The sequence below is a fragment of the Orcinus orca genome, chromosome 1, assembly GCF_937001465.1.
Source record: "Orcinus orca chromosome 1, mOrcOrc1.1, whole genome shotgun sequence".
Classification (NCBI taxonomy): Eukaryota; Metazoa; Chordata; class Mammalia; order Artiodactyla; family Delphinidae; genus Orcinus; species Orcinus orca.
The window spans coordinates 33,804,837-33,827,943 of NC_064559.1; the positions used below are offsets into that span (position 1 = coordinate 33,804,837).

Genomic DNA, 23,107 nt, shown 5'->3' on the forward strand with positions numbered 1-23,107 from the left:
CACAGGCTCAGTAGTTGTTGTGCGCGGGCTTTGTTGCTCCGAGGCATGTGGGATCTTCCTCGACCAGGGCTCAAACCTGTGTCCCCGGCATTAGCAGGCGGATTCTTAACCACTGCGCCACCAGGGAAGCCCCTAGATTTTTTTTTTTGTTTAATATTTATTTATTTGGCTGCGGCAGGGTCTTAGTTGCGGCACGTGGGATCTTCGTTGCAGCATGTGGGATCTTTTAGTTGTGGCATGTGGGCTCTTAGTTGCAGCTTGCAGGATCTAGTTCCCTGAACCCAGGCCCCCTGCATTGGGAGCACAGAGTCTTAACCACTGGACCACTAGGGAAGTCCCCCATCTAGATTGTATAGTCTTTTTGTCCTAGTGCCCAGCACAGTGTTTGACTCATAGAGGCTTCAGTGTAAAATGAGGGGATTTGTATTAGGCTTTCCCCAAAGTTCCCTACCGGGCTGTGATTCTGGGATTCTGTGAGGTGTTTGCTGTAGTTGGTAGGAAGAGCAGAGAGGATCTGCTCCCTGGAAAGCCAAGGAACGTACTCTTGAGTGCAGTTACTAATAATGAAATTGTGATTAGGTCTGGCCTGCCTCCTAGCTTGTGGCCAGTCAACCCCTGGCCCCACTCTGCTTTGAGAAGGTAGCGGGGCATACATGGTACTTAACCTACAAAGGTGCTGCAGCACTGCTTCTGGGTGTAGCAGAGTCCTGAGCAGGTCTGTCTCCTTTCCATCTCTCCAGTATGAGTCAAGCTGGCAGCAGCTCCAGAGGAGGCATCCAGGGGGTTCTTGTACAATGCAGAGAGCTGCCCATGAGCATGAAAGGGAATTCCTAGGCCAGGTGGCCCCATTCACCTGCCAGCTCCTGCTGGAAAGACATGGTAGCATTTTGGCACTTGACACTATTTTGCCCCATCTGGCTCCTTTTGGAACGAGAATAAAGAGTCCTGACCAGGGGGCCTGGGGAGGCAGTACGCTCATGCTGGTATAGGGAGCGGCCAGTGGGGTGGGCCTCAGTTCTGGGGAACAGCACCTCTACGTGTCACTTTTGGGGATAGTTGCCTCACCTGTCTCTTGCAGGCAAAACTCAGAGGCTTTGGAGGTCCTTGCCTTTCCCAAAGCAACTCAGTTTCAGCCTCTGTTCTCCTTGCCTCCTAGGTTAGGTTGGCTGGGCATTTGAAGAGAAGTTGCTCATCTTCCTAGGTAATTCCTAGGTTTATTTCACCCCCTACATAGTGCCTTATCATCCTAAAAATGGGGCCTTCACCCTAGCCTCCCCAGGAAGAATGGGGACTATCAAGTCCATTTTCTGTCCCCTGTAACCTTCTGTAAACTTCTCTTCATTTTACGATATGCCCCTCCTGTCTTAGCTCTTGAAACTACTCTCATTGGAAAAAAAAAGGCAGTTCACCCTCCTACCCCTCTTTAGGGCCATATTCTGTTTGTTCTCTTGGAAACCATGGCAACTTGGCCTAAGAGGCCACTTCTACCACCTTGGAAGTTAATGCTCCAAAGCCTTGTACTCACAGCTGCGAGGTCTCTAACACGTTTTTCCAAAGTGGGACAGGAGCCTCTGAATTTTCAGTTCTGCTAAAAGAAGAAAGTTTCAAACAAACCAACCCTGATATAATCCTTTTACAAGTTGATTAGGAGTGGGAGCAACAGTCCCTGTAAGATCCAGAGTATGAATACAGGCAGCATTAGCTGGGAATCCTGAAGTGTATTCCGGAGTGTCTGGTCCACACTTATTTTTCTTATGCTCTTTTCTCCTTTCCCTTCTCACAATTACTCGGTTGCTTAGAAAATTCTGTTGGAGGTGCTTATCTTTTAGGTCACACCAACTTTCTTTTCTTTTTCTTCTTGACATGTTTGTACTTCTTGCTCTGGTGCTACCTTTTAAAGCCCCAAGTAGGGAATCCAGGGAGCTGTGATGATTGACTGCAGGAACCCGGTAGAAGAATTCCACAGCCTTAGACGGCAAAGTTTCCATAGCCTCACTGCCGAGGGACTTCCCCCACAAGGAGTCCTCTTGCGTGAATTGGCCGCTGGAGGTGGGAGGGGAGAGAGTGGGCTGGCCTGTCCTTGGCTTCTCTTTGGACTTGGAGGCTTGCAATGGGAGGGTTTAGTGGCTGAAGCCTTGAAGGGAGGGCACTGACCCCTCCCCCCACACTGAAAAGGATTTTCTCTGGAGATAGAGGTCTTAACTGATTTAGAACAGCTGGCCAGGGCATGTGAGACTGGAGCTCCCACAAACCTTTGCAGAAGCAAATGTTGGGTAAATAGTGTGAGATGCCTACAGAGTTCTGGCTCTGCTGGATTAGGATGCCTTCTGCTGCTCCCCCTCTGGTCCCCTCTGCAAATCCTTGAATCCTTGCAGGTGGTGGGGAGAGCTAGGAGAAGGTGGCCATGTCACCAGGGAGCTGAACGTTTGCCTCCATCTGTCTATACCCAGCCCCAGTTTTATAGGCTCAGAGTGGAATTCAGGTGGAATAGTGGAGCCACCTTGCAGCTTGTGGTTGGGTAGGACTAGTTTATCATGTTCAGTTCTGAATTTTCACCTTCTGTGGGAGTACTGAAAGGATCCAGAGTCCAGTTGTAGCACAAGGTGTATTTTACATCTGTCTGATCTCCCAGCCTCTTCCTCCATCAGGCCACTTCCTATTTATACTGGATTGGGAACGGCTGAGCATACTAAATCCTGACTTTACTTTTTAATCCATAGGAATAGTCTCATATCCTTCCTCTCCCCCCACCTCTGTTAGGGCTTCTCACTTCTGAGTCCTCAGTGTTTGCCTCTGCTTCAAGCATGGTTAGATACTACATATTCGACTTATCCAGGCAAGCTCCAGGTAGATTTGGGAGAATGCAGATTGGTCCATAGAGTTCATCCTGTGTGCCTTTGGGCCCATCATCCATGACCCATGACACGGATCAGCCCTGTGTTGGCGCTAGCTGTGGCAGCCCCATGAGTTCCCGGCTTGCCACTCAGCACTTCCATACTCTTTCGCTATTTGAGCCAATGTGGACTTGACAGGGCTGATTGGTTTCAGAAATTACCCAGGTAAGGAGAATGGAATTCTGTCCAATTAGGTTGTCCTTGGAGATGTGGAAAAGAGAGAATGAGAGAGATTTTGAGATTGAGATAGATAGATAGATAGATAGAGGCTATCTATTTCACATGTCTGTATATCCCTTTCCCTTCTTTAAAGATAGAAGATAGATAGAGGAGGTGAGAGGAAGAGAGAGAGAGAAGGAAGGAGGCAAGAAGAGAGGGAGAGATGGGGAAAAGGATATACAGAGATGTGAAAAAACAAAGTGAGAGGCTTGGAAATGAGGTATAGAGAGAAAAATGAGGAGGTGGAAAGAGATTGGTGCTGGGTATTTTTCCCATGATTTTTGGTAGCTCAGTGCTTCAAAAATAATCCAGAAAACACCCTTTTTTGCCACTTCCTACAGACCTCCCCCCAACCACCATCATCATAGTTCTCCCAGGTTTTTCCTTGGAGGTATGGCAGTGATGTTCAAAATGCTGTGTGTGGGAGTTTAGAATCAAATGGGTGTTAGGAGAACTTGAATTCTTTATAGTTTACCTTTGCTTCTGCCTAGAGAGTGGATGATTCCTACAGTGATGGCTGGTTTCCCTTCTGTCTGCACCAGAAAAGCCCTGTGACTGTGTCTTGGAGAACAAGGGTGACGTGCCTCCAATACACCGACACTATATATCCCCAGAGGGAAGAGGGACTTACAGACAACTGATTCTCTGTGCAGATTGGGTCCCCTTCTGGGCCTTCCATCTTTCTGCTTCCCTTAGAAACAAAAGCATACTGGAGCAGAGAAGGGTGGTTCATTCATGAACTCCACATGTTAGGTTGGGCGCTGGGACAGACACTGGGAGAGAGAGGTGATACAACCTTTCTGCTCACTCAGAAGAATAAACGGTACCTTCCTCTTTCTCTCCCGTGAGATTTCCATAAACAGCCACCAGCTGGGGCTGAGTCACCTCTCTGCCTGCCCGTTGTTTCTTTCAACAATGGGCCCTGTGTCCATCACTGTGGATCTGAGCCCTTTTGAATAGATGCTCTTTCTAACCATGATTTTTGGAAGCTTACTCTACCTTGGGGGTTCTGAGACATGTCTGTTTCTTTGTCTTTTATGTATTCCCAAGTAACGGCCACTCAGCCTGAGTAAATACCCTGAGACTTAGGAACAGAAACACTGGTGTCTATGATGCTATCAGCCTCCAGTGCCCCATATTGGGCCCTTTCCTCACCTCCTCCCTTCTCCCTTCCTATCCTACAGGAACAACGGGATGCTGATGACAGTTGGTTTGACAAGCCTAGAAACCATGTGTGCTCTGCTCTTTTGACCTCAAGGTGCTGCCAAGACTGATTTGTGTCCCAAGTTCTGATTTTCCCAGCAAGATTTTATCAGCTCACCCGGCTGTCAGTTAGGACTTTGACCTCTCCTGGGGCAGCAGAGGGTGCTTCCCTTGTGGAATCAGCAGCAGCTTCCCGCTTCCTCCTCCCTCTTCCCCTTGGGGGCTGTTCTCATTGATAGCCTTTCTGAGCCATAGTGGTGTCTGCAAGACATTCACTTATAATCTGAGATGGACAGAATTGAACAGTCTGTGAGATTTGCTCTTCTTAACACTGCCCTAATTTTATTTTTTAATCTGATTAATGTGCCCATCGGCAGTGGGTTTTTTCTCCTACTAAGTGTATAACAATCCAAAAGGAACTGGAATGAGATGGAGAAAGAAGAATGGTAAAAATCCTGCAGCACCTTTTGTATTTCCAAGCAGCTGTTTCTGGAAGGTGTCTCTCTATTCCTTAGATACCATTTAGTGACTGGCATATTTATCAGTCAGCACACACTTTCAGCTCAGTTGTGTGTGTGTGTGGGTGTATATGTGTGTGTGTGAGATTACCACATGGTAATCTTCCACTCTCTTGCCCCACTTGATCTGCCTGTGCCTGATGGCCCATTTCTTTGTTCTCATTTGTTACTCTAAGTTTGACTGGGCGAGTGGAGAAGGTAGGAGGCTATAGTGCCCCATCCAGTAGCAAGAGGTAGGAGGTACTCGCTATTTCTACCAAAATCTTTTCCCAAGTGCCTAGTGCCCTGGAGACATATGTGTCCAAGGATAAATCAACCTCGCTTTTGGTCATCCTTCAGCATCTGACTCCTTGGTGCTGGTGAGAGGTCCTCACCACCCTGACTAGAACCTTGAATCTTGTTGTGCAGGAGTATCCCTTCACCCCAGAGCTCCCTGAGGAGTAAGAATTGGATGAAAGTTCTCTGTACAAGTGGCGGAAACATGTGTCTCTTCAGAGGTACCTCAGAGATCATTTCCGGCAGCCCTCCAGCCAGGAGTGACCAGGCTCCATGCTGGGTGACACTGCACCCAGGTTGTAGGGGGTGGGGCTTGCTTTGAGGCTCTCTTCCCACGACCCCTGGTGGAAGTCTCCGTATCTTCATCCTGATGTTACAGGCAGCCAGTGGGGGCTGGTAGGGAGTAAGGGGATGCGAGGAATGCTGCTGGCTGGAGCCAGCCTTTGACAGGAAGGAAGAGGACAAAGCGCCTTTGTCTCTTCTCAGTGTGAGTGGTGCAGAGGTGAGAAAACCCTGAGTTTGGGCCTTTCTCCTTGATGAGCTGAGGCAGAGGCATGTAGGGGCAAGAAGCCGTACATTCCCTTCTTTAAAGGAACTTACTCTACTCCTCACTTCAGTGTTCCCCCTGCTGGCTCAAACCGCATGCTCTATAGTCTGGCCATACTCTTTTTGTTCCTGAGAAAGTTGTGCTGACATTTTTTTTTTTAAGCTGTTTTAGGGGGTTGGGAAAGGAAAACTTTAAAAGTAAAATAATAAAAAACAGACCACTCTGCCATTACAGGCACATAAATAGCTCCACCATAGCCAGGCTGCAGACTCACTTTGCCATAGCAACCTCGACGAGTGTTTATAGCAGCCTGTCGCCCCAACTGGAGAACGGCAGCTGGCGATGCTCATCAGCTGCGCCCGTGCCGCTGCCTTGGCCTCAGCACAGCAGGCACGCACCCCCCCACCCCATCCCGAGAGGTGGCGCAGGGGCCACAGACCAGCCCTTCTGCGGGGGCCGTGGGAAATGACAGAGCAAAAGCAGCATGGGATTCAGATGTGCTGGGGGGCAGTAATATTTGGGGAGCCTGAAGTGAGTGGTGGGTGTCTTTTGCATCCGTGTTTCCCCCACCCCTGGGTACCACACCGCCTCTCATCTCCTGCCGAGTAGGAAACAGGAGTGCAGAGGGTGCTTAGCTGCACCAGAACCCGAAAGGGGTCTGGGTTTTCCTCTGAACCTCACCAGGTATCTTGTTTTAACCTTCTGAATAAATCTTGGCTTCAGCTGCAGCCTGTTCAGGGAGGTCCTCTCAAGTCTATTTTCTCAAGGACTCACAGGAGAGGAGCTTTCCTTGGGAGGATCATGGGTCTCTCTGGGAAAGAGGGCTGCCCCAAGATGAATGGAAGCAGAGATCAACATTCTAGAAGGACTAAAGGAGGGTGAGACGTGACAAGAGCCTCCTGTGCCTCCCCTGTCAGGCTGGATCTGAGGACAATGTCGGGACTGGGCCCCTAGTCGAGGCTGTCAAAGTGCTTTAGCCTGGTGTTGCTGGAGAGTCTCACGACGTTGTAAACTCGGCGTCGTTCTCAAGTGTGGTACCCAGACCAGCATCAGCATCCTCTTGTTAGGGAGCTTGTTATAAATGCACATTCCCAGGCCCCACCCCAGACTTCCTGAACCAGCAACTCTGGGAGCCCTCCTGGGAGTCCTGATGCTCAGTCAAGTTTCAGGATCACTGCTCCAAGGCACAACAGAGGTGCAAGAGAGTATGGTCTGCCCACTTTCTAAAGACCAGAACTGGCTTAGCGCCTCCTGTGTGAAGAAGGAAGAGTGAAACTGGGGGGTGAGGCGACAGCTATTCGGGAATGCTCCCAGCTCTCTTTCCTGGTGAACTCCATCTTCTCAGCATGGAGCCCTTGTCCATTCACCTGGGAATTCCGGGAAGTAGCTGGGCTGAGAGAGCCTGGAAGAGGCAGCGGCGGGGGCTGGCTCTCTGTAGGCTGTACCGGCAAGACGGCCGAGGACTGGGGGAGGCGATGGGACGCCGGCAGGCACGGTGTCCAGGGTGTGGCACTCTGGCTAGTGTCTGGGTCCCACAGGAATGTTATTTTGCTTCCTCTCCTGCTGAGCCCCTGCTGCCCCGGCAGTCTCTTTTAGGTAGATGCCATGTGGCCTCCTCAGTCTGAGGCCAGGCAACTTCCCTCTCACCTGGAGGCCTGCCCAGAGCCTGAGGCCCGGGAGCAGGGAGATCCTGACTGACTCCAGTAGTCAAGGGAGATTGGCCCTCCTCCCCCCTCCACGAGCATGGCAGTGATTCTGCTGAAATTTGTTTCTAAAAATAACACAGGATCCAACCCAGCTGCTAAAAAGCCCCTTGATTCCCTTGGGACCAAAATGTGGAAACACCGCAGCAGCCTCAAGAAAGGCAATCTGTGTTGCCCAGGAGAGTGTGTGTACTAGATATTTGAATGCTGCTGTCCAAGGGTCTGCCTCTAACCGTCCCAGTTTCGAGCAGCTGCACCTTAGTGTTAGAGGCAGGTACCCTTCTAACCCACATCCTGAGCATTTCTCACAATCTGGCCAGCACTCCTTTCATTAGACAACAGACCTGGCTGGCACTGTTGCTCCCACCTGAAGTCACCTCTTGTCCTCTAATCAGCTGAAGGAGGGGGAGGTTGCTGTTCCATCCTCTACATTTTTTTTTAGCTCTAGCTTGCTGTGAACGTTTCCTCAATACCCCTTGAGTCACAGGAGTCCGCGGAGGTGACCCGGACCCGTATGACTCATAGTATTTGGAAAAGAGGGTATATTCCCTATGGCTCTAGGCTCAAGGGACTGCCCGTTTTCATCTTGATCTGTTGATGCTATTATTAGGATGAATGCAGGGGAGTGACAATGCCCCACTAGACACATGCCAGCTTCAGTTTCCCAACCCATGCTGTGAAGCTTCCTGTCTTCATCTCGTTGGTTCCTGGAGTCTCTGAGAGGGGCCGGATCGACAGGCCAGATGATCAGGAAGAGACTGTCATCGGCCTTGGGTCAATTCTTGGTATCACTGTTGAGAGAAGGCTGTGCTATCTATGGGCCTGACCTTCTCCCTGCCCTCTGAAGGCATCTGGCCAGAACTGATAGGTTTTGTCCTCATTGTCATAGCATATCTTAGACAGTACAGCCCCTCCAGGCTCCAGCATCATAGTACGTTTTATTTTTTTCAGACCTCAGGTACAGACGATTGAGTCAATCATACTAGGGATTCATGGCCCAGTATTATCGTTGGTCCATGCGAGGCCCTTCCTGTGCTCACTGTTTCTCCATAGCCCATGTCTTTTCCCTTCCTTGCCTAGGAGCAGCATTCTCATGTGTTAATATGTATCTTTTTGTTTAAATACATCCCTTAAAATGTATAGTTTTGCTTTAGATGCATGTGTTTTTAACTTTTGTTAAAGCACCTTTTTTACCCCCACTAAGCACTATTTTTAAGATAGCAATATTGTTGTGTGTATATCTGATCTGTCTTTCTAACTGTTGCATAATATCCCCTCTTATCTAGCCACATATTTTACCTGTCCATCACTGGGAGAGGGGATCCCAGGTTGCCTTCAACTCTCTGTCACCACAGATAACGCCCCAGTGAACATCCTTACACATGCCCTTTTCTGAACCTGCGTGAGAGTTTCTTTGGGAGAGGTACCCACTTGACGACTGGATCCAGGGTATGCATAGACTTAGTTCGGTCAAGTACGAGGTGGCTCCAAGGATGAGGGGAAACTCTGGACCCCTGAGACCCAGGGGTTGAGAGCAAGACATTTTCTCCAGATGGATGCTTTGATTCTAGCACTGCATTTCTGCTGCTGGGTTGAAGAAGACACTCTCAGGGTAGCAGACTTGGGGAGGGGGAGGGTAAGGGAGGGACCCTCATGTATACCACCTCCTAACCAGCAAGTGATGTTTTCTCTTTAGGAAGGGAGTACCCACCAGAACCCAAATCCTAGGGGCTGGCTGAGAATTAGCATCAAGTTCCAAGACCAGGACCAGAAGCACAGGCTACCGTATGCCATGCTGAGGCGTGGTTTGGGGCCTCAGCCCTCACTTGGCTTCCTGGCACCAGCATGGCTGTTACTGATGAAGACAGGTGGTGCCGCCCACTACCTGAACTTTAGCCAACATCCTCTGCCTCTGACCTTCTTCCCATATGCCTCCAAAGGGCCTCAGTAGACTGAAGGAGGGTATGTGCGCAGGTCTGCTCTGCAAGTCAGCAGGCATTAGGGGAGCAATTAGGGCAGGGCGGGCATGGGGAGGGAAAGAGTACCTGGAACCACGATGAGGATGGCTGCTACACCCAAGTGGTGGGAACTAGCGCAGGTGGGCTAGACTCTGGGTTATGGGAATAAGGGGCCTGTAATGAGGAGGGAGCAGAGCAGCCTTCGTGTAGAATTTAGACTTTCAGAGAGAAGGGCCAACCAGGGATGTTTTCGCGCTGGGCAGCCTGCCATGTTCAGGTGCTTGCCAGCTTTCTTGAAAGCCCCTCTAAGAGGTATGACAGTGCCGAGAAAAGGAGTGAAGCTTAAGACACTGTAGGTAATGGCCGAGGAACTGCCCCCACTGGAGAAAGGAGGGAGAGAATCTAGAGCCAGGGCTCTCTGTGCCTCTCCCCAGTCCCTACAGGCTGCAAGGCCCTGGGTGTGAGAAGAGGAGTGGAGGGAGCCCTCAGCCCCACTCCTTCAGTCTCTAGGTGGGAACTGGATATACTTGGAATCATGCCAATCCAGAGCTAAGGGCATTCTGGCTGGGGGGATACGTATGTGTGGGGGTGGGGATGGAGTGGGGAGTGTCTGCCCCTCACAAGCTGTAGCTCTACCCCTATGCCTGCCCTGATGTGTTGTAGAGGCTTCAGGGGTTGTGGGCCAGGGACAGATAGATAGGTTTATATGGGCCTTCTGATCAAGCTGTAGGAAGTAAACCTGTAGCTTTTTTTTCATTTTTCTTACAGGATTGTCCTTGTACTTGAGGCAGGGTGGCTTTGGATTCAGACTAAGACACAAATCCTGGTTCTCTGAATCTCTATTTCCCTGCTATAAAATGGGGTGCCCTCCTTATAGAGCTGTTAGTGAAGATTCAGTGAAACAATATGTGGAATAATGATAAATAACTACTATGTATGGACCAACCACTACATATCAGCTGCTATGCTAGGCTGCTGCCTATACACTACACCGTGTGTGCGCATGTGTGTGAGTTTACATATATGATTTCTCTTGGGGAAGTGTGGGCTCGAAGCAGGTTTCATACTTCAGTTTGGTGCATTCTAAGGTGGGCCCAGCCTACTCCTGTGCCACCCGCCTCCCCACCCGCACAAGGTCTTCCCTCCCTGGACTGATGCTCCAAACACAGCATCTCTGAGTGCTACCAACTCACTTCTGAGCAGAGGCTCCCAGCCCAGCGAAGAGGGCAGGGCATGAGAGTCCACTCCACTGGACAGCCCCTGCCTGCAGCCCGGAAGCCAGAGTTGAGCATAGCTACTTATTATTCCAGGCAAGTCTGGCTGCAGTGCTGCACCAGCCTGAAGCCCTAGGCCCCTGGCCCCTCCTGTTTCCTTTCTCCTCTTTCCATTCATACTTCACTTCCCATGCATCACGCCAGATTCAATAGGAGCCTTTGGCAGGGGAGATTCAGGGGGTGGGTTCCTTTCAGATTCTCAGAATACCCTACTCCCTACATAGGGAGTTACCCTTTTTCCTCATAGCCTGGGGATGCACCCCAGGAAAGTTAAGAGTAAGGGATTTCTTGACAAAATTGGAGGAAACAGTGTCTGACTATTGTTTGTGGTTTGGTGACTTAAGGCATGAGGTTTTTGTCTCTGGCAGCTCCTCAGTTTAGAACTTGCTAGGGAGCTTAGCTGCATATTGAGTCATCAGGAAATATAGGATGGTCTGCTTCTCAGGCATGTGTAGGAACAGGAGGGGGTCTCTTTCACCCTCATTGCCTGGGATGTGATGTAGTTGATTCTGAAAGAGAAAGAGCAAGGGTAAGAGTCAGCATTTCCTCTAAGCGGTTATGTGTATTCTCTGTATCCCAAAGCTGCCTACTTTTTAAAGGACTTATATTTGTCAGAAAATGGGGAGGTCCAGACTTGAGGGAAGGAGCAAGTATAACAAAAAGAGGACCAGGCAGTCAAGGCCACTGACTTGCCAAAGAACAAATCACTTTTTATGTCTTTGGACCTCAGTGTCTTCATCTGTAAGGTGGGAGTCACAGCTGTCCTGCCTAAAATTGATATGACAGTCCTTTTACATGTCACTGCAAGGTGTAGAACAGATGTTACAGAACTTTAGGAGGAAAAAAATTAAAATGATTTCATGACCATATAAGTAGTATGACTTCTTGCCCCCGCAGGAAGGGATGAGAGTTTGCTCTTCCATCCCATCATCATTAAGCTGGCAAAACGCTAGAAACGGGGAGTGAGAACATACCTCACCCAGGAGGCCCTGAGCCGAATGACTAATCCTGACCTGACAAGAGGTGGTACCTCCCTGGCATCTGAGCACTGCATCTGAGGCTGAGCCTGTGTGAGCATTTACGTACTATTCTTTGCCAGTTGCCTAATAAGGTTAGGGGCTAGGCAAGCCCAGCCGTTGCGGAGAGCTCTTATTCTAGGAGCTCAGAGAGGAGTATCGGCACCAGCTATGCCTCTGGATTCCGGAAGAACTTTCGCGGAGAGCCCAACTTGAGAAAGGGTCCCGAATGGGCACCGTCCCTGTGACTTTGTGCCAGCAGCTCAGTGCTTGACCTACATGTGTGTCTCTAGAGCAACCCGAAGCAGACAAACCTCATTCTTTTCTACTTGTCCCATGTGTTCTAATCTTAAGTGACCTTTTCTCATTGGTTGTCTGTGTGAGTGGAAGAATCTCTCCTCTTTGATCTCTTCAGACTGCCCCTACTTCTCTGGAGATCCAAGGCCGCATTGCCTAGTGGTTATAGCAAATGGTTATAACCTAGCTAATGGTTACTGCTAATGAAGCTGCCTTGGAATTTTCCATTCTTTTGGGGGTGTGGGAGTTCCCCCTGGCAAGGAAAGATGGAGGGGCACATGGAAATTATTGCTCTTCTGCTTAAAGGGCTAGATAAAAAAAGTTCACTAAGATCAAATTAAGCTTTTTTCATCACTTGAGTGTCCTATACTGGACACTGGTCATCTTTCATCTAAGATTTCAAAGCACTATTTCTATTTATAATCCCTTCCCTTTATCACTTTCTTAGGATGGTGTGAAAAGGTAGGGCTGATTCTTCCCCCAGATAAAGATGGGAGGAGCTGAGCCCTAAGAAAACTGAGCACTAAGAAGGCCAAGTGACTTGCCAAGGGGTACCTGGGAAGATGGTGAATCTGGTTCTGAATCTACTACTGGTTATTCAACCAAAAGAATTAGCTGAATGCCCGCTCTGTGCAGGTGCTTATCTAGGCACTGGAGAGAAAGCAGTGAAGAAGACACGTGAAAAATCTCTGCCTTCATAGAACAAACACGGCAGTGGGTAGAGAGTAAAAAAAAAGTAAAATCTTCTGATTTCCAGTTAAGCTCTCAATCAGCACTGTCCTCAACATCCTCTTGAAAGGTTAAGGGGTTCAACTTAAGGGTCAGCTGGGCTTCTTGCTGCTATAGCCCTTCCCACTGCTTCCAGACTTGGAGAAGAAGGTGAACTGGAGAGAAAAGTGTGTGGTACTGCCTATCCCTATGCCAGTATGATTGAAGAGAGTTTGACACTCTGCCTCAGGTTCTCTCCAGACCTCCTTGTTCCCCAGGATTCTCTGATGACATCTAAAAAGAAAGGGAATATGATGTTTAAAAAACAATAGCAACAACAACAAAACAAAACCCTGCTTGCGTAACCCTTTGTAAGTCAGAGTAGCTCTAAAAATTTATAGTAGAAGGAGGAGGCAGAGGGCAGACTGGGAGAGGGAGGGGTTTAACCACCTCCATCCCCGTGGAACCTGCCAAGGACAGGATTGATCACAATTAGCGGGAACTTTGGCCACGTGTGATTTTTGGAAAATTAATTGATAAAAGAGTCAAGTCCTTATCTGATGGTCCTTGTGCTCCCTCGTTCACCTTCTAGAAGCAAGGATGTCATCCATTTATTAGAGAGGGGCTGGGCCCCCGGTGTTCAGGTGCTGTGTTCAAGAAGAGCCCCTTCACATTTAAATAGCCAATGTGTGGCAGTCCTCCTGCAAGCCACACAGCAGCCCCTTTCTGACGCTGAGAACGGGGCTCAGGATAAGACTTTTCACCTTCATCCTCCCTGTTCTCACCTGTACATACTCCTGACCCTCTCTCCCTAGTGAGCACGTGTAAGAGGTAACACATGCCTTCCTGAGGGGAGAAATGCTGGTTAGAGACCCTCTGGTGTCACTCATACGCAGACTAACTTTGCTCCCCTACTCACCTTGTGGCCCTAGGCTCTATCTGAATCAGTAGCTGTCGTATTCCTGCCACCCCAGAGGAACTTTAACACTCATAGGCTTCAAACTCACTATCTTCCCTCCTCAGAGGTCCTTCTGTCCCCTTTATGTAAAAAGGTTCCACCCTGTATCGCCTACTGACAGAGCATTTTACTCATCCTTTCCCCCCAAAAGCTTTTTGGAGCAGTGGGGGGCTTAGCTCCTGATCTATTGACACCTGCGGCATCCTGAGGAATTTCTATACAGCATCAGGCTGAGTATTCTGAGGGGCTGCAGAGGATTGGGCATCTTCTACCAGGCTGTCCTCCTGGTTTGTAAATGTGTGTGTTAGGAGTAGGGGAGGGTGCAAGGTATGGGGGAGGGTGGCAGACTGGCAGGCCACCCTCCAGATCACTCTGGTCTGGACTCCTTTTCTGACCTCTTCTCACCTCTTAGAAGTAAGGTCAGACTAAAAGATTCTATAGCAGGTCCCTCAAATAGACAGGGAGTGCATTAGAACAATTAGAGGTCATAACCTTTTATTTCCAAGTTTCTGAAGTTGCAGGATTTGTGTTACGTGGTTTGGAAGAGGTGAGGTATGAAGACTGGGGTATATCTGAAATTATTGGAGTCTACAGGCTGCTGGGGCCTCCCAGGGAGGAAGGGGCCTCAGCTCAGGCCTCAGCTATCAGTTCAGCTCAGACATCAACTGTCACCTAAACCCTGTGCTAGAATGAGTACCTCTTGCCCTTGCAGATGCTGGATCTCCATGCTGCTCTAATTGTTTCTTTTTGTCTATCTTTGAATCTTTATTCCAGAGATCCTGTTGTCATCGGTATCCAGGGAACCCTCCTCTTCCTCCTCCTCCTGCCACCTCTCTACCACTGCAGTCGCTGGTTGTTGCTAAGATTGCCTCCATGGTAACATGCACATCCTGTTTACACCTCCATCTGTGCAAGTTGGTCTAAGCTAGGAACCTACCTACCCTGGACAACCACTTCCATCACCACCTGGGGACACCAATCATCGTGACACGTGGTCCAGTTCCACTCAGTTCCCCCATCCTCTTCCTCCTCCTACTGCCAAGCTTCATACCCAGAAAAGGATCTGGACTACGGGTTGCTACTCTGAAGCTTATTGCACAAGATATAGTCGATCTATTTCCCGTCTGGGCTCCCAGTGAAGCAAAAAGTAAGAAGAAGTGAGGCAGAGAGGCAAGAGACCCTGATCAGTGGAAGGGAAATTTCACATTTTCTCTGGTTGAGGGGCTTGGTAACAGCAGGCAAAATGACAAACCCAACAGAACACGCCTTGCCAGCCAACTCGATAATTGAGAGCCATGAAGGGGAATTTGGCTGCACGGTAATGGACCTGAGGAAGCTCATGGAGCTGCGTTCAGCTGATGCAATAAACCAGATCAATGTCCACTATGGAGGAGTAATGAATCTCTGCAGTAGACTGAAAACCAACCCGGTGGAAGGTAAAGGCCGTACCAGGGGTGGGGAATCGGAAGAAGGTGGCTAGTGTTAAAATATATTATTTTCCCAACTTCTAGAGAAGGAACATTTCTGGAGACCTTGCTGGTATATCTTTGTCTGGTGGGTAAAGTATAGTATCTGAAACGCTGGAAGGAGGTGCGACTATGGAGAGAAATGTCATTTCTTTCCCAGAGATGATGTTGAGTGACTGTGGTATTCTCTGAAGATCATTCTTTCCTCCTTTTTCTGTATCAATGTACAGAAGGCAGAAGATCTCTATTTTATAAGTGTTTATGTTAGAGATGCTTTTATCAGTAATCAAGTCCCTTATTCTGTATCAGTCTTTGATTGCAAAGGTTGAAGATAAAATTCTTCCCCACACTGATCTTACAGTGTAATATGAAGAAAAGTGGGTGAGTCCATCTACCTAATGTAGCACTTCTCTATGGTACACAGTTACAAACGGGATGGTAAGTCATAACGTAGAGAGTTGTACCCACCATATCTTTGGATTACTCACTCTGTTTTCTTTCAGGGAATTATTGATGACTTTTTCAACCCTGTCCTATGCACTTTTAGTATAATTGTTCATAATCTATTCTTAAAAGAAAATGAGGGCTTCCCTGGTGGCGCGGTGGTTGAGAGTCCGCCTGCCGATGCGTGGGACACGGATTCATGCCCTGGTCCGGGAGGATCCCACATGCTGTGGAGCGGCTGGGCCCGTGAGCCGTGGCCGCTGAGCCTGCGCATCCGGAGCCTGTGCTCCGCAACGGGAGAGGCCACGACAGTGAGAGGCCCGCGTACCGCAAAAAAAAAAGAAAAAAAAAAAAAAAGGAAAAGGAAAAATCCAGCTTCATGCTTACCTGGCTCAGCCCAGTTGCCCAGTGAGCCATGATAATTTTGCCTCATTGAAATGGAGAGAGTACCAGAGGAATCTTATTTTCTCCTTTGCCTGGTTTCAGCATCTGTTACAGGTCCTTGCTTGGACCTATCAGTCAGGCAGGCCATGGTTGAGTAGCTTGAGATAGAGCAAAGATCTTGTCCTTTAGATGCCTTCAGCCTCTTGAGGTATACCATTTCTGACCCTTCCTTGGAGGCCACATCATACTTCTTGCCAATTCTAAGAAGTTTTGACCCCTAGCCAATGTTACAAGTTACTGACTTGGAGTCCAGACTCTCTAGGATTAAAAAAAGGAAGAGATTTTTATCTAGATATCTGTACATTGCCCATGTCTTATTTTAGTTTATTTTAGTTTATTTTTTGCAATCAAAGAGAGCTGCCCTACACGTTCTCTGTACTTCTAGAATTCAGTTTCTTATCTCGTAGGCTTTAAGTTCAAATATTACCTCTGGGCTTCCCTGGTGGCGCAGTGGTTGAGAGTCCACCTGCGGATGCAGGGGACATGGGTTCGTGCCCTGGTCCGGGAAGATCCCACATGCCGCGGAGCAGCTGGGTCCGTGAGCCATGGCCGCTGAGCCTGCGCGTCCGGAGCCTGTGCTCCGCAACAGGAGAGGCCACAACAGTGAGAGGCCCGCGTACCACAAAAGAAAAAAAAATTACTTCTACCATTTACTAGCTGAATAGCATTGAACAGTTTGCTCAGCCTCCCTAAATAAACATCATTTTCTTCTTTGAAAATGATGTTAGTACCTAGGCTGCAGAGTTATTGGAATTAAATAATGTAATGTTGTATACAATGCCTACACTTATAATGGGTGTTCAATGAATTAGTCGTCTCACATTAAAATGGAGTCCACGTGTCTGAAGATATTTGCCAGAATATGAGTGCCTATGGAGTGCAATGTGTTTTTACATCTGGAGAGGCTGCTGCAGCCTACTTGCAACCACTGTCCATTTTCTCCATTCACCTGTTGATGTCAAAAAGCCTGGTTAAGATGGCAGTGCTTAGTTGCTTTCGTGTGGCTTAGCAAAGGCCTTCTGTTTAGTATCTAATGACTGCCCTTTGGATAATGCCTACTTCTTGTCAGCTAGATTTCTTTATTCTGCCACTTTCACAGTAGCATTGACCTTAAAGAGAGGGTATTCTTATTATGTTTAACTGAGATACTGTAATACTTTTGAAACATTCATCAGAATTTAAGCAGGATCTTTCTTTTTCCCTTCCTCTTCTGTTCTTATCCCTTGGGTCAGTTGTTTCTCTCACAAAGTGAAACTCACAAGTCCAAATAAGCTGGAACCTAAGAAACTCCTAAGAGCCGGGTCCAGACTTTCCTCCCGATTTTCCAAACCCTTTCTCATAGCTGTTATTGTTAACTTCCTGATTCCCAGAGAGCTTCCATTCCCAAAGGCCAGCATATATATTGTACTTTACTCTCAACATCAGATATCAAATGCTTAGATTCTTTCCCAGTCCTGGTTTCAGACCTGTAGTTGAAAGTCACCCTTCTGATGTCAGGTGCCTCTGTTGCTACAAACCCTGGCCATGCCTATATCCCAGTACCCCTACCTTTGTCACAGTTGTCCACTGCCATTCTCCTGCTTCCTTAGATCACAAATATGTATCCTGATTTATTTCATTACGACTTACCCATAGGGCCGGTCCTAGAGCTGGGAGGCACGGTGTCAGAAAATAACTTTTCCGTGAGTAATTTCTAGCCCCCAGTGCCAACGATGACCCCCTCATATGTGAGAAGAGTAAAGGGATGGGAAAAGGAGACACAGAAGAGCTATGACACGGGAGTCTCTCCCCAGACGGGGATGGTGCTGAGCGGTTTGGTTGGACAGGCTGAGAAAAGAGCATCAATATCCAGGTGCCATAAAAAAACAGCCTGTTCACAGAAGACTGCTCTGAGGTGCCTGACAGCCTAGCATAGCTGTGCGAGGCCCCTGCAGGCTAATAATAAGAATAAAGAAATTTTCCCGGTGTTAGAATTCTGCTGATTGGAAACCAAGGTGAAGTAAGATAGGGGAGATTGGTTCCTAGAATATGACTCTTCCCCTTTATTTTCTGTTGGATTGATAGTATCTTTAGTATAGATTGGTAGATTGTTCTATTTTTTTTAATTTTTTTTTTTTTTTTTTTTTTTGCGGTACGCGGCCTCTCACTGCTGTGGCCTCTCCCATTGTGGAGCACAGGCTCCGGACGCGCAGCCTCCGCGGCATGTGGGATCTTCCCGGACTGGGGCACAAGCCCGTGTCCCCTGCATCGGCAGGCGGACTCTCAACCACTGCGCCACCAGGGAAGCCCGGTAGATTATTTTAAACCATAGCTACTAAAGGGTCTTATGGAACTTGGAGTTTATAACATTTCAAACACTAACATGTTTTTTTTATTCTGTCTCACTCGCTCACTCGCTCTTGCTCATAACAGACCAAAAGGTTTAAATGACTTGCCTAAAGTCTTACCACAGGGTAGAACTCGATGGAATAATTCATGTTTTCTGAATCACAGTCCATTAATGTTCTGCTGCCCCTTTGGCTAGAGCAGCAGCATGGAGAATCACAGATAATTTTACAGTTTGTTTTGTACTCCAATGCCTGATAAAATGTCTAACCGTGACCCAATGCTAATGTGAGTTTAATGTTGGCTTGCGTTCCTTGAGTACAATGGCTAGTTGGAACGAGAGGAGATGCCCCAGTGGCCAAGAGTTGGTTACATTCGAGATGACGTGGAGGTGCTCAGCCTCCATGGCATTCAGCAACGACCAGACACAAGGCTGAGTGTGAGCAAAAAAGGGAAGGAAAGTTGGGGAAACAAAAAGGGGTGGGGGAGACGTGAAAGACGACACATGCTTTCATCTAAGCCACTAAAGAGTTCAGCCTTCATGGCCATGTTAAAGAAAGGCAAAGAGGCAGAGGTGAGGCTCTAGTTCCTGGATAAGTGGTGGTTGTGTTGCCTGAGGTTTACCAGTAGGGAAAACCTGAGCATTTTGCGCCAGTGGAATCTGTGTAGTTTGCTTGCTTCTTTCCTCATTCCAATTTCTTTATCCCCCCTCTTTCTATTGCCTCTTCTTTCCCCATTACATCCCAACCCCAGCCAATCTCTCCAATCCCCAGAGAGCTGAGCATTTTGGGTGCTACCCCCTAGAAGATAGCCTTTTATCTTCTGATCAGTTTTCCATGCCATCTCCTGGCTTCCAAGAGCAAGAGAAACCTTTGTGAATCTGGAATGAGAATTACCCGTGGCTTAAGGGGAAGAAAGAAGAGGTATTTTTCCTTAGTCTCAGTCTCCCTTTGTGTGCAGGAAGCAGAGAGGATCCTAGTTGAGAGATTCTTTGGTCTAGATAGAAAGTTGTATGAATTCTTCTTCTCCATAGAACTTTTCCACATTGGTCCTCAGCTGTGTTACCCTTTTTAGGAGGAAGAATGATGTTTTCTGAGGAGGAGCTAGGCCAACGGTTAGGGGGGAGATCTGGGCCCAGATGAGAAAGGGCAGAGAAGGGGAGCCTTGACTAAACAATGAGTCATTACCTGTGGACTTCTTTCGGAAGGCTAAAGACTATTTATGTTGAATTTGGATCTAGAAGAATGTTGGTGGGAATTTCTGTCTCATGTTCCCTCTGTACCCTGCTATTCCTTTCCGCCTCTGCAGAGTTGAGGGTGTGACAGTGGGATACAGAGGGTTTCTAATTTCTTTTCAACCACATTAAACAAATATTTAATGTCCAGCAGGTGCTGGGGACACAGTGGTGAACACGACAGGGACAGTTCTTGCTTCCATAAAGCTTACAGGCAATAAGAGGATACACAAAAATTAAGGCAATTTCAGAAATATTGTCATAGTGCTATGATGGTATTATGGGAGCACACAGTACAGGGACCTAAGCTGAGGGGATTGTAGGGAAGGAAAAGGGGGCCTAGGAGTCAGAGGTAGGACTCCTCCATCGTGTGATTGCCTAGGGAAGCTCTGGCCTGGCCATGCTCTGTGGTAATTGCTACCACTTAGTAAGTGTTCCTGGCATAAGATGCAAGCATCTTTGCCTTGCCTAATAACTGAGCACCGACTAGGTTTTGGGAGCTGAGATTCTTTGGGGAGTAAACAGCAGGAGGGGGAAAGAATCTGTTTTAAGACAGCGCAAACTTTGATTTTGGTTCATTAACTGCAGGATTTAGGTTAATATCTCCTGCCACCTTAAGGTCTCTGGGACTTAGCTGTGTTCCTGTTGCCATGCCTTTTGAGGTCAGTGGCATGTTCTACCAAGAACTATCCATTTTCCCATAAGCTGGGACATACTGGGATTGGGCTCTTCCTCAGTGTAGGAGATTGAAATTTCCAGTAGCATTGTCAATCTGAAAGAAAATTGCACACGTAGCCCCAATAAATGTTCACCTACAGTACTTCTAACACTAATATTATTTACATAGTAGGATCTACAAGAAATAGAAATGGATGAAGTAATACAAAAAGTTCCAGTACCTTTTCCACGCTCTAACGGATGAATGCATGCCCCCCATTTAGAGACCACTGCTTTAGAGAATGTTGATGTTGCAGGGGATGTAAAGAAATGGGCAAGTGGATATGGAATGGAACGGATATGAGAAGAAGATGGGCAACTGGCTTCTCTGAGATTTTCCTCCCTATCTGTAGGGCTTATAGTCTGTTTTAGAAAATCCACTTTTAGGAGTCCATCAATTTCAACTTAGAAGCATGGCCAAGCTACCTCTCTTTCCTCATGCCCTCTGCCCCATAGCCATCACCTGGAAGATGCCAAATAAATTATTCTAAAAACAATTCATGTGGGCATGACTGCTGAGAATAACAATCTGTGGTCCTCTCTGCCTATCACACTTTGGGCAGACATCTTAAGTTTAAGGTATGACAGAGACTCATGCCAAAAGAATATCTTAGAGGGAGGAGAAGGGTTAGAGATGGGCAAACCAGCTCAAACAGCCAGAGAGCAGCTACACTGTGATGTGAGTAGCTGTGAAATATTTAGTACTTGGCAGAGGGGTGGGAAAGGTTTTCACAAAACCTGGGGGAAGCAGCATCAACAGTGGGATGGTAGATGATTGAGAAAGACAGGAGAGAAAAAGTGCCCTCCCTTAGTCCCTCCTCCCCCTGCAGGGAATTCCACGTTGCATCCTGGGAGTTCCCTGTCTGGTTTGAGTTATATGCCTAGGGCTGAATTAGGCCAACCATGCGTGACAGCTATGGGCCTGCTCTTTCCCAGGCCAACCCCAGGCTCTGTGAATTCTTTTCTATCCAGCTCCTCCTTGCCCGAAGCAAAAAGTGTTGTTTTGCTTTAAACCTTCTTGTCAGTGCCTTGCACTGAACCATCAGCTAGGGGAAGGAAGAAAGATAGCATCCCCTCCTTGGCTGGGCAGATGTTGCATCCACCCTTGGAAGTGGAGCTTTCGCTCTCTGTATTTAGCTCTGAGGTGTGAGTACTGGGGGGTGTGACACCGCAGGGGAGTGTGTGCGTGCAGCGTGGGAGAGGGCGGCCGAGCAGAGGGTGAGGAGGGTGCTCTGGGGAGCTGTCTCTTCTCTATGCCAGAGTTGGAGTGTTCACAAAAGGCATACAGCAGAGGGCCAGATAGGGGGAGACATTCCCTGAGGAAGCTGTCCACCTAAGGCAGGGCTTTAGGATTGCGAGTGAGAAAGGGGCATTCTTCTCTAAGTCCATCATCCTCTTGTTGTGACCTTAGGGAGACTGCCTTCTCTCTGGGGGCTGGAAGGCCAGCAGGTACGGAGCACATCTCCAAGCTGTGGGTGTGTTAAGCTAGAGATGCAGAAGCAGGGAAACTGCTCTGAATCCTCGGAGGAGTGGCAATGGGTTAGCAGCAGTAGCTGGCTGAAGCCTGTCAGTCCTTATGTTGATTTTAGGCTACTCTTCCCTCTTGCCCCCTAATCCAGGGTTTTTAAGGTAGGACTTGAAAGGTATTCTGATGTCTGTTCTTATATACCAAATAGGATTGCCTTCAAATCAACCCAGAGAAACCTTTCCCTTATACTATCTTTGTAGGAGAAGATTCTGCTGTCCCATTGGCAAGGTATCATAACTCAGACAGCTGGGAAGTCCCTCATGATGTCTAACCTAGCCCCACCCTTTCTGGGCCTGGGCTGGCTCTGATAAGGGGTGCCTCTGCCAACAGTCCTCGGCCTCCTAGGGAAGCTGGCCCTGGTCCTTCCCTGCTGGAGCCAGGCCACTGAGGGCTGGGCCTCTGCTTCTCCGCCCAAGCCCTGGGTCCCTGCACAGGCTCATAGCAGACACAGATTTTCCACTGCTGTTTATTCCGTCTCCCGCCAGCCTGGGCAGGGCTGTGTAATTCCCCAGCGTGGGGTGGGGGCAATGACTTCACAGACTGACATTCTTGTCACCTCTCCTAGCTCATGTGTTAAGTCTGGTTCTTCGGGCCAGATGTATTCCCAATTTGGGTAGGATTTTCTCTCTTATGTTCTTGGGGACAAGGTTTCTTCTCATTTTCTTGATGTATTTTTAGGGGAAACCCTTTTCCAGAGTTTCCAGCATTTTCTCCCTGCCAAGTCTTCCTTCCCCTCTTCGGGAAGCGGTATATTTTAGAAGCAACTGTGGAGATAAGGGACTAAAACCCCCTCCTGGGCTGGACAAGTATTTATGTGAAATCACAGCTGCTGAGATCAAGGCCTGAGAGCCTCTTGGGGGCAGGAAGAATGGGAATGGAAAGCCCAAAATTGGGGATTGGCCGAGCTCCCAGTCCCACATGGCTTTCCTGTGCCGTGCCACATGTCAGAGAGGATTCCCAAGGCTACTACACTGACAGCCCCAAACTGCCCCTCCCTGCCACAGGGCATGCTGGGAACTTGGGCAGCCACTTGACTTCTTAAGGTAGCTATTGTAAGAGCGTAGGGTGACTTAAGGTGGAGCAGAGAGATGAGAGAAAATGGCAAAAGGGAAGTAAATGTGTGACTTTGAGGGCATCCAAGTGAGAGCAAGGCCTGACCTTTTTTGTTTTCTATAACCTGTCTTGTTTCATTTGCTTGGGTCCAAAAAAGGCCAGTAATGAACCTCTTATTGAATACAAAATTCATAGATTAGACTCTGACAGACCTGGTGTCACCGTCCCTGAGGACAGGAAAAGATGGGACTAATTCACCCCGGTTGTAAATAAAGAGTGGGAACGGGACTGATTTGCCTAGAGGTGTAGAGAAAAGCAGCATGTG

At 48.2% G+C, this 23,107-nt stretch overlaps 1 protein-coding gene across 6 annotated transcripts in view; it reads left to right on the forward strand.

Annotated features, from left to right (window-relative positions):
- The window catches only part of ATP2B4 (ATPase plasma membrane Ca2+ transporting 4), a 113,440-nt gene that overhangs the window by 28,696 nt on the left and 61,637 nt on the right, over nucleotides 1–23,107 (forward strand). For all 6 annotated transcript variants that reach the window (XR_004478436.2, XR_007471136.1, XM_004282483.3 and 3 more), the window contains exon 2: nucleotides 14,346–15,007. Coding sequence is in view for 4 of the 6 variants with exons in the window: in XM_004282483.3 (XP_004282531.1) it covers nucleotides 14,815–15,007 (193 nt within the window). In the remaining 2 variants the exon portion in view is untranslated. The remainder of the gene's footprint in view (nucleotides 1–14,345; nucleotides 15,008–23,107) is intronic.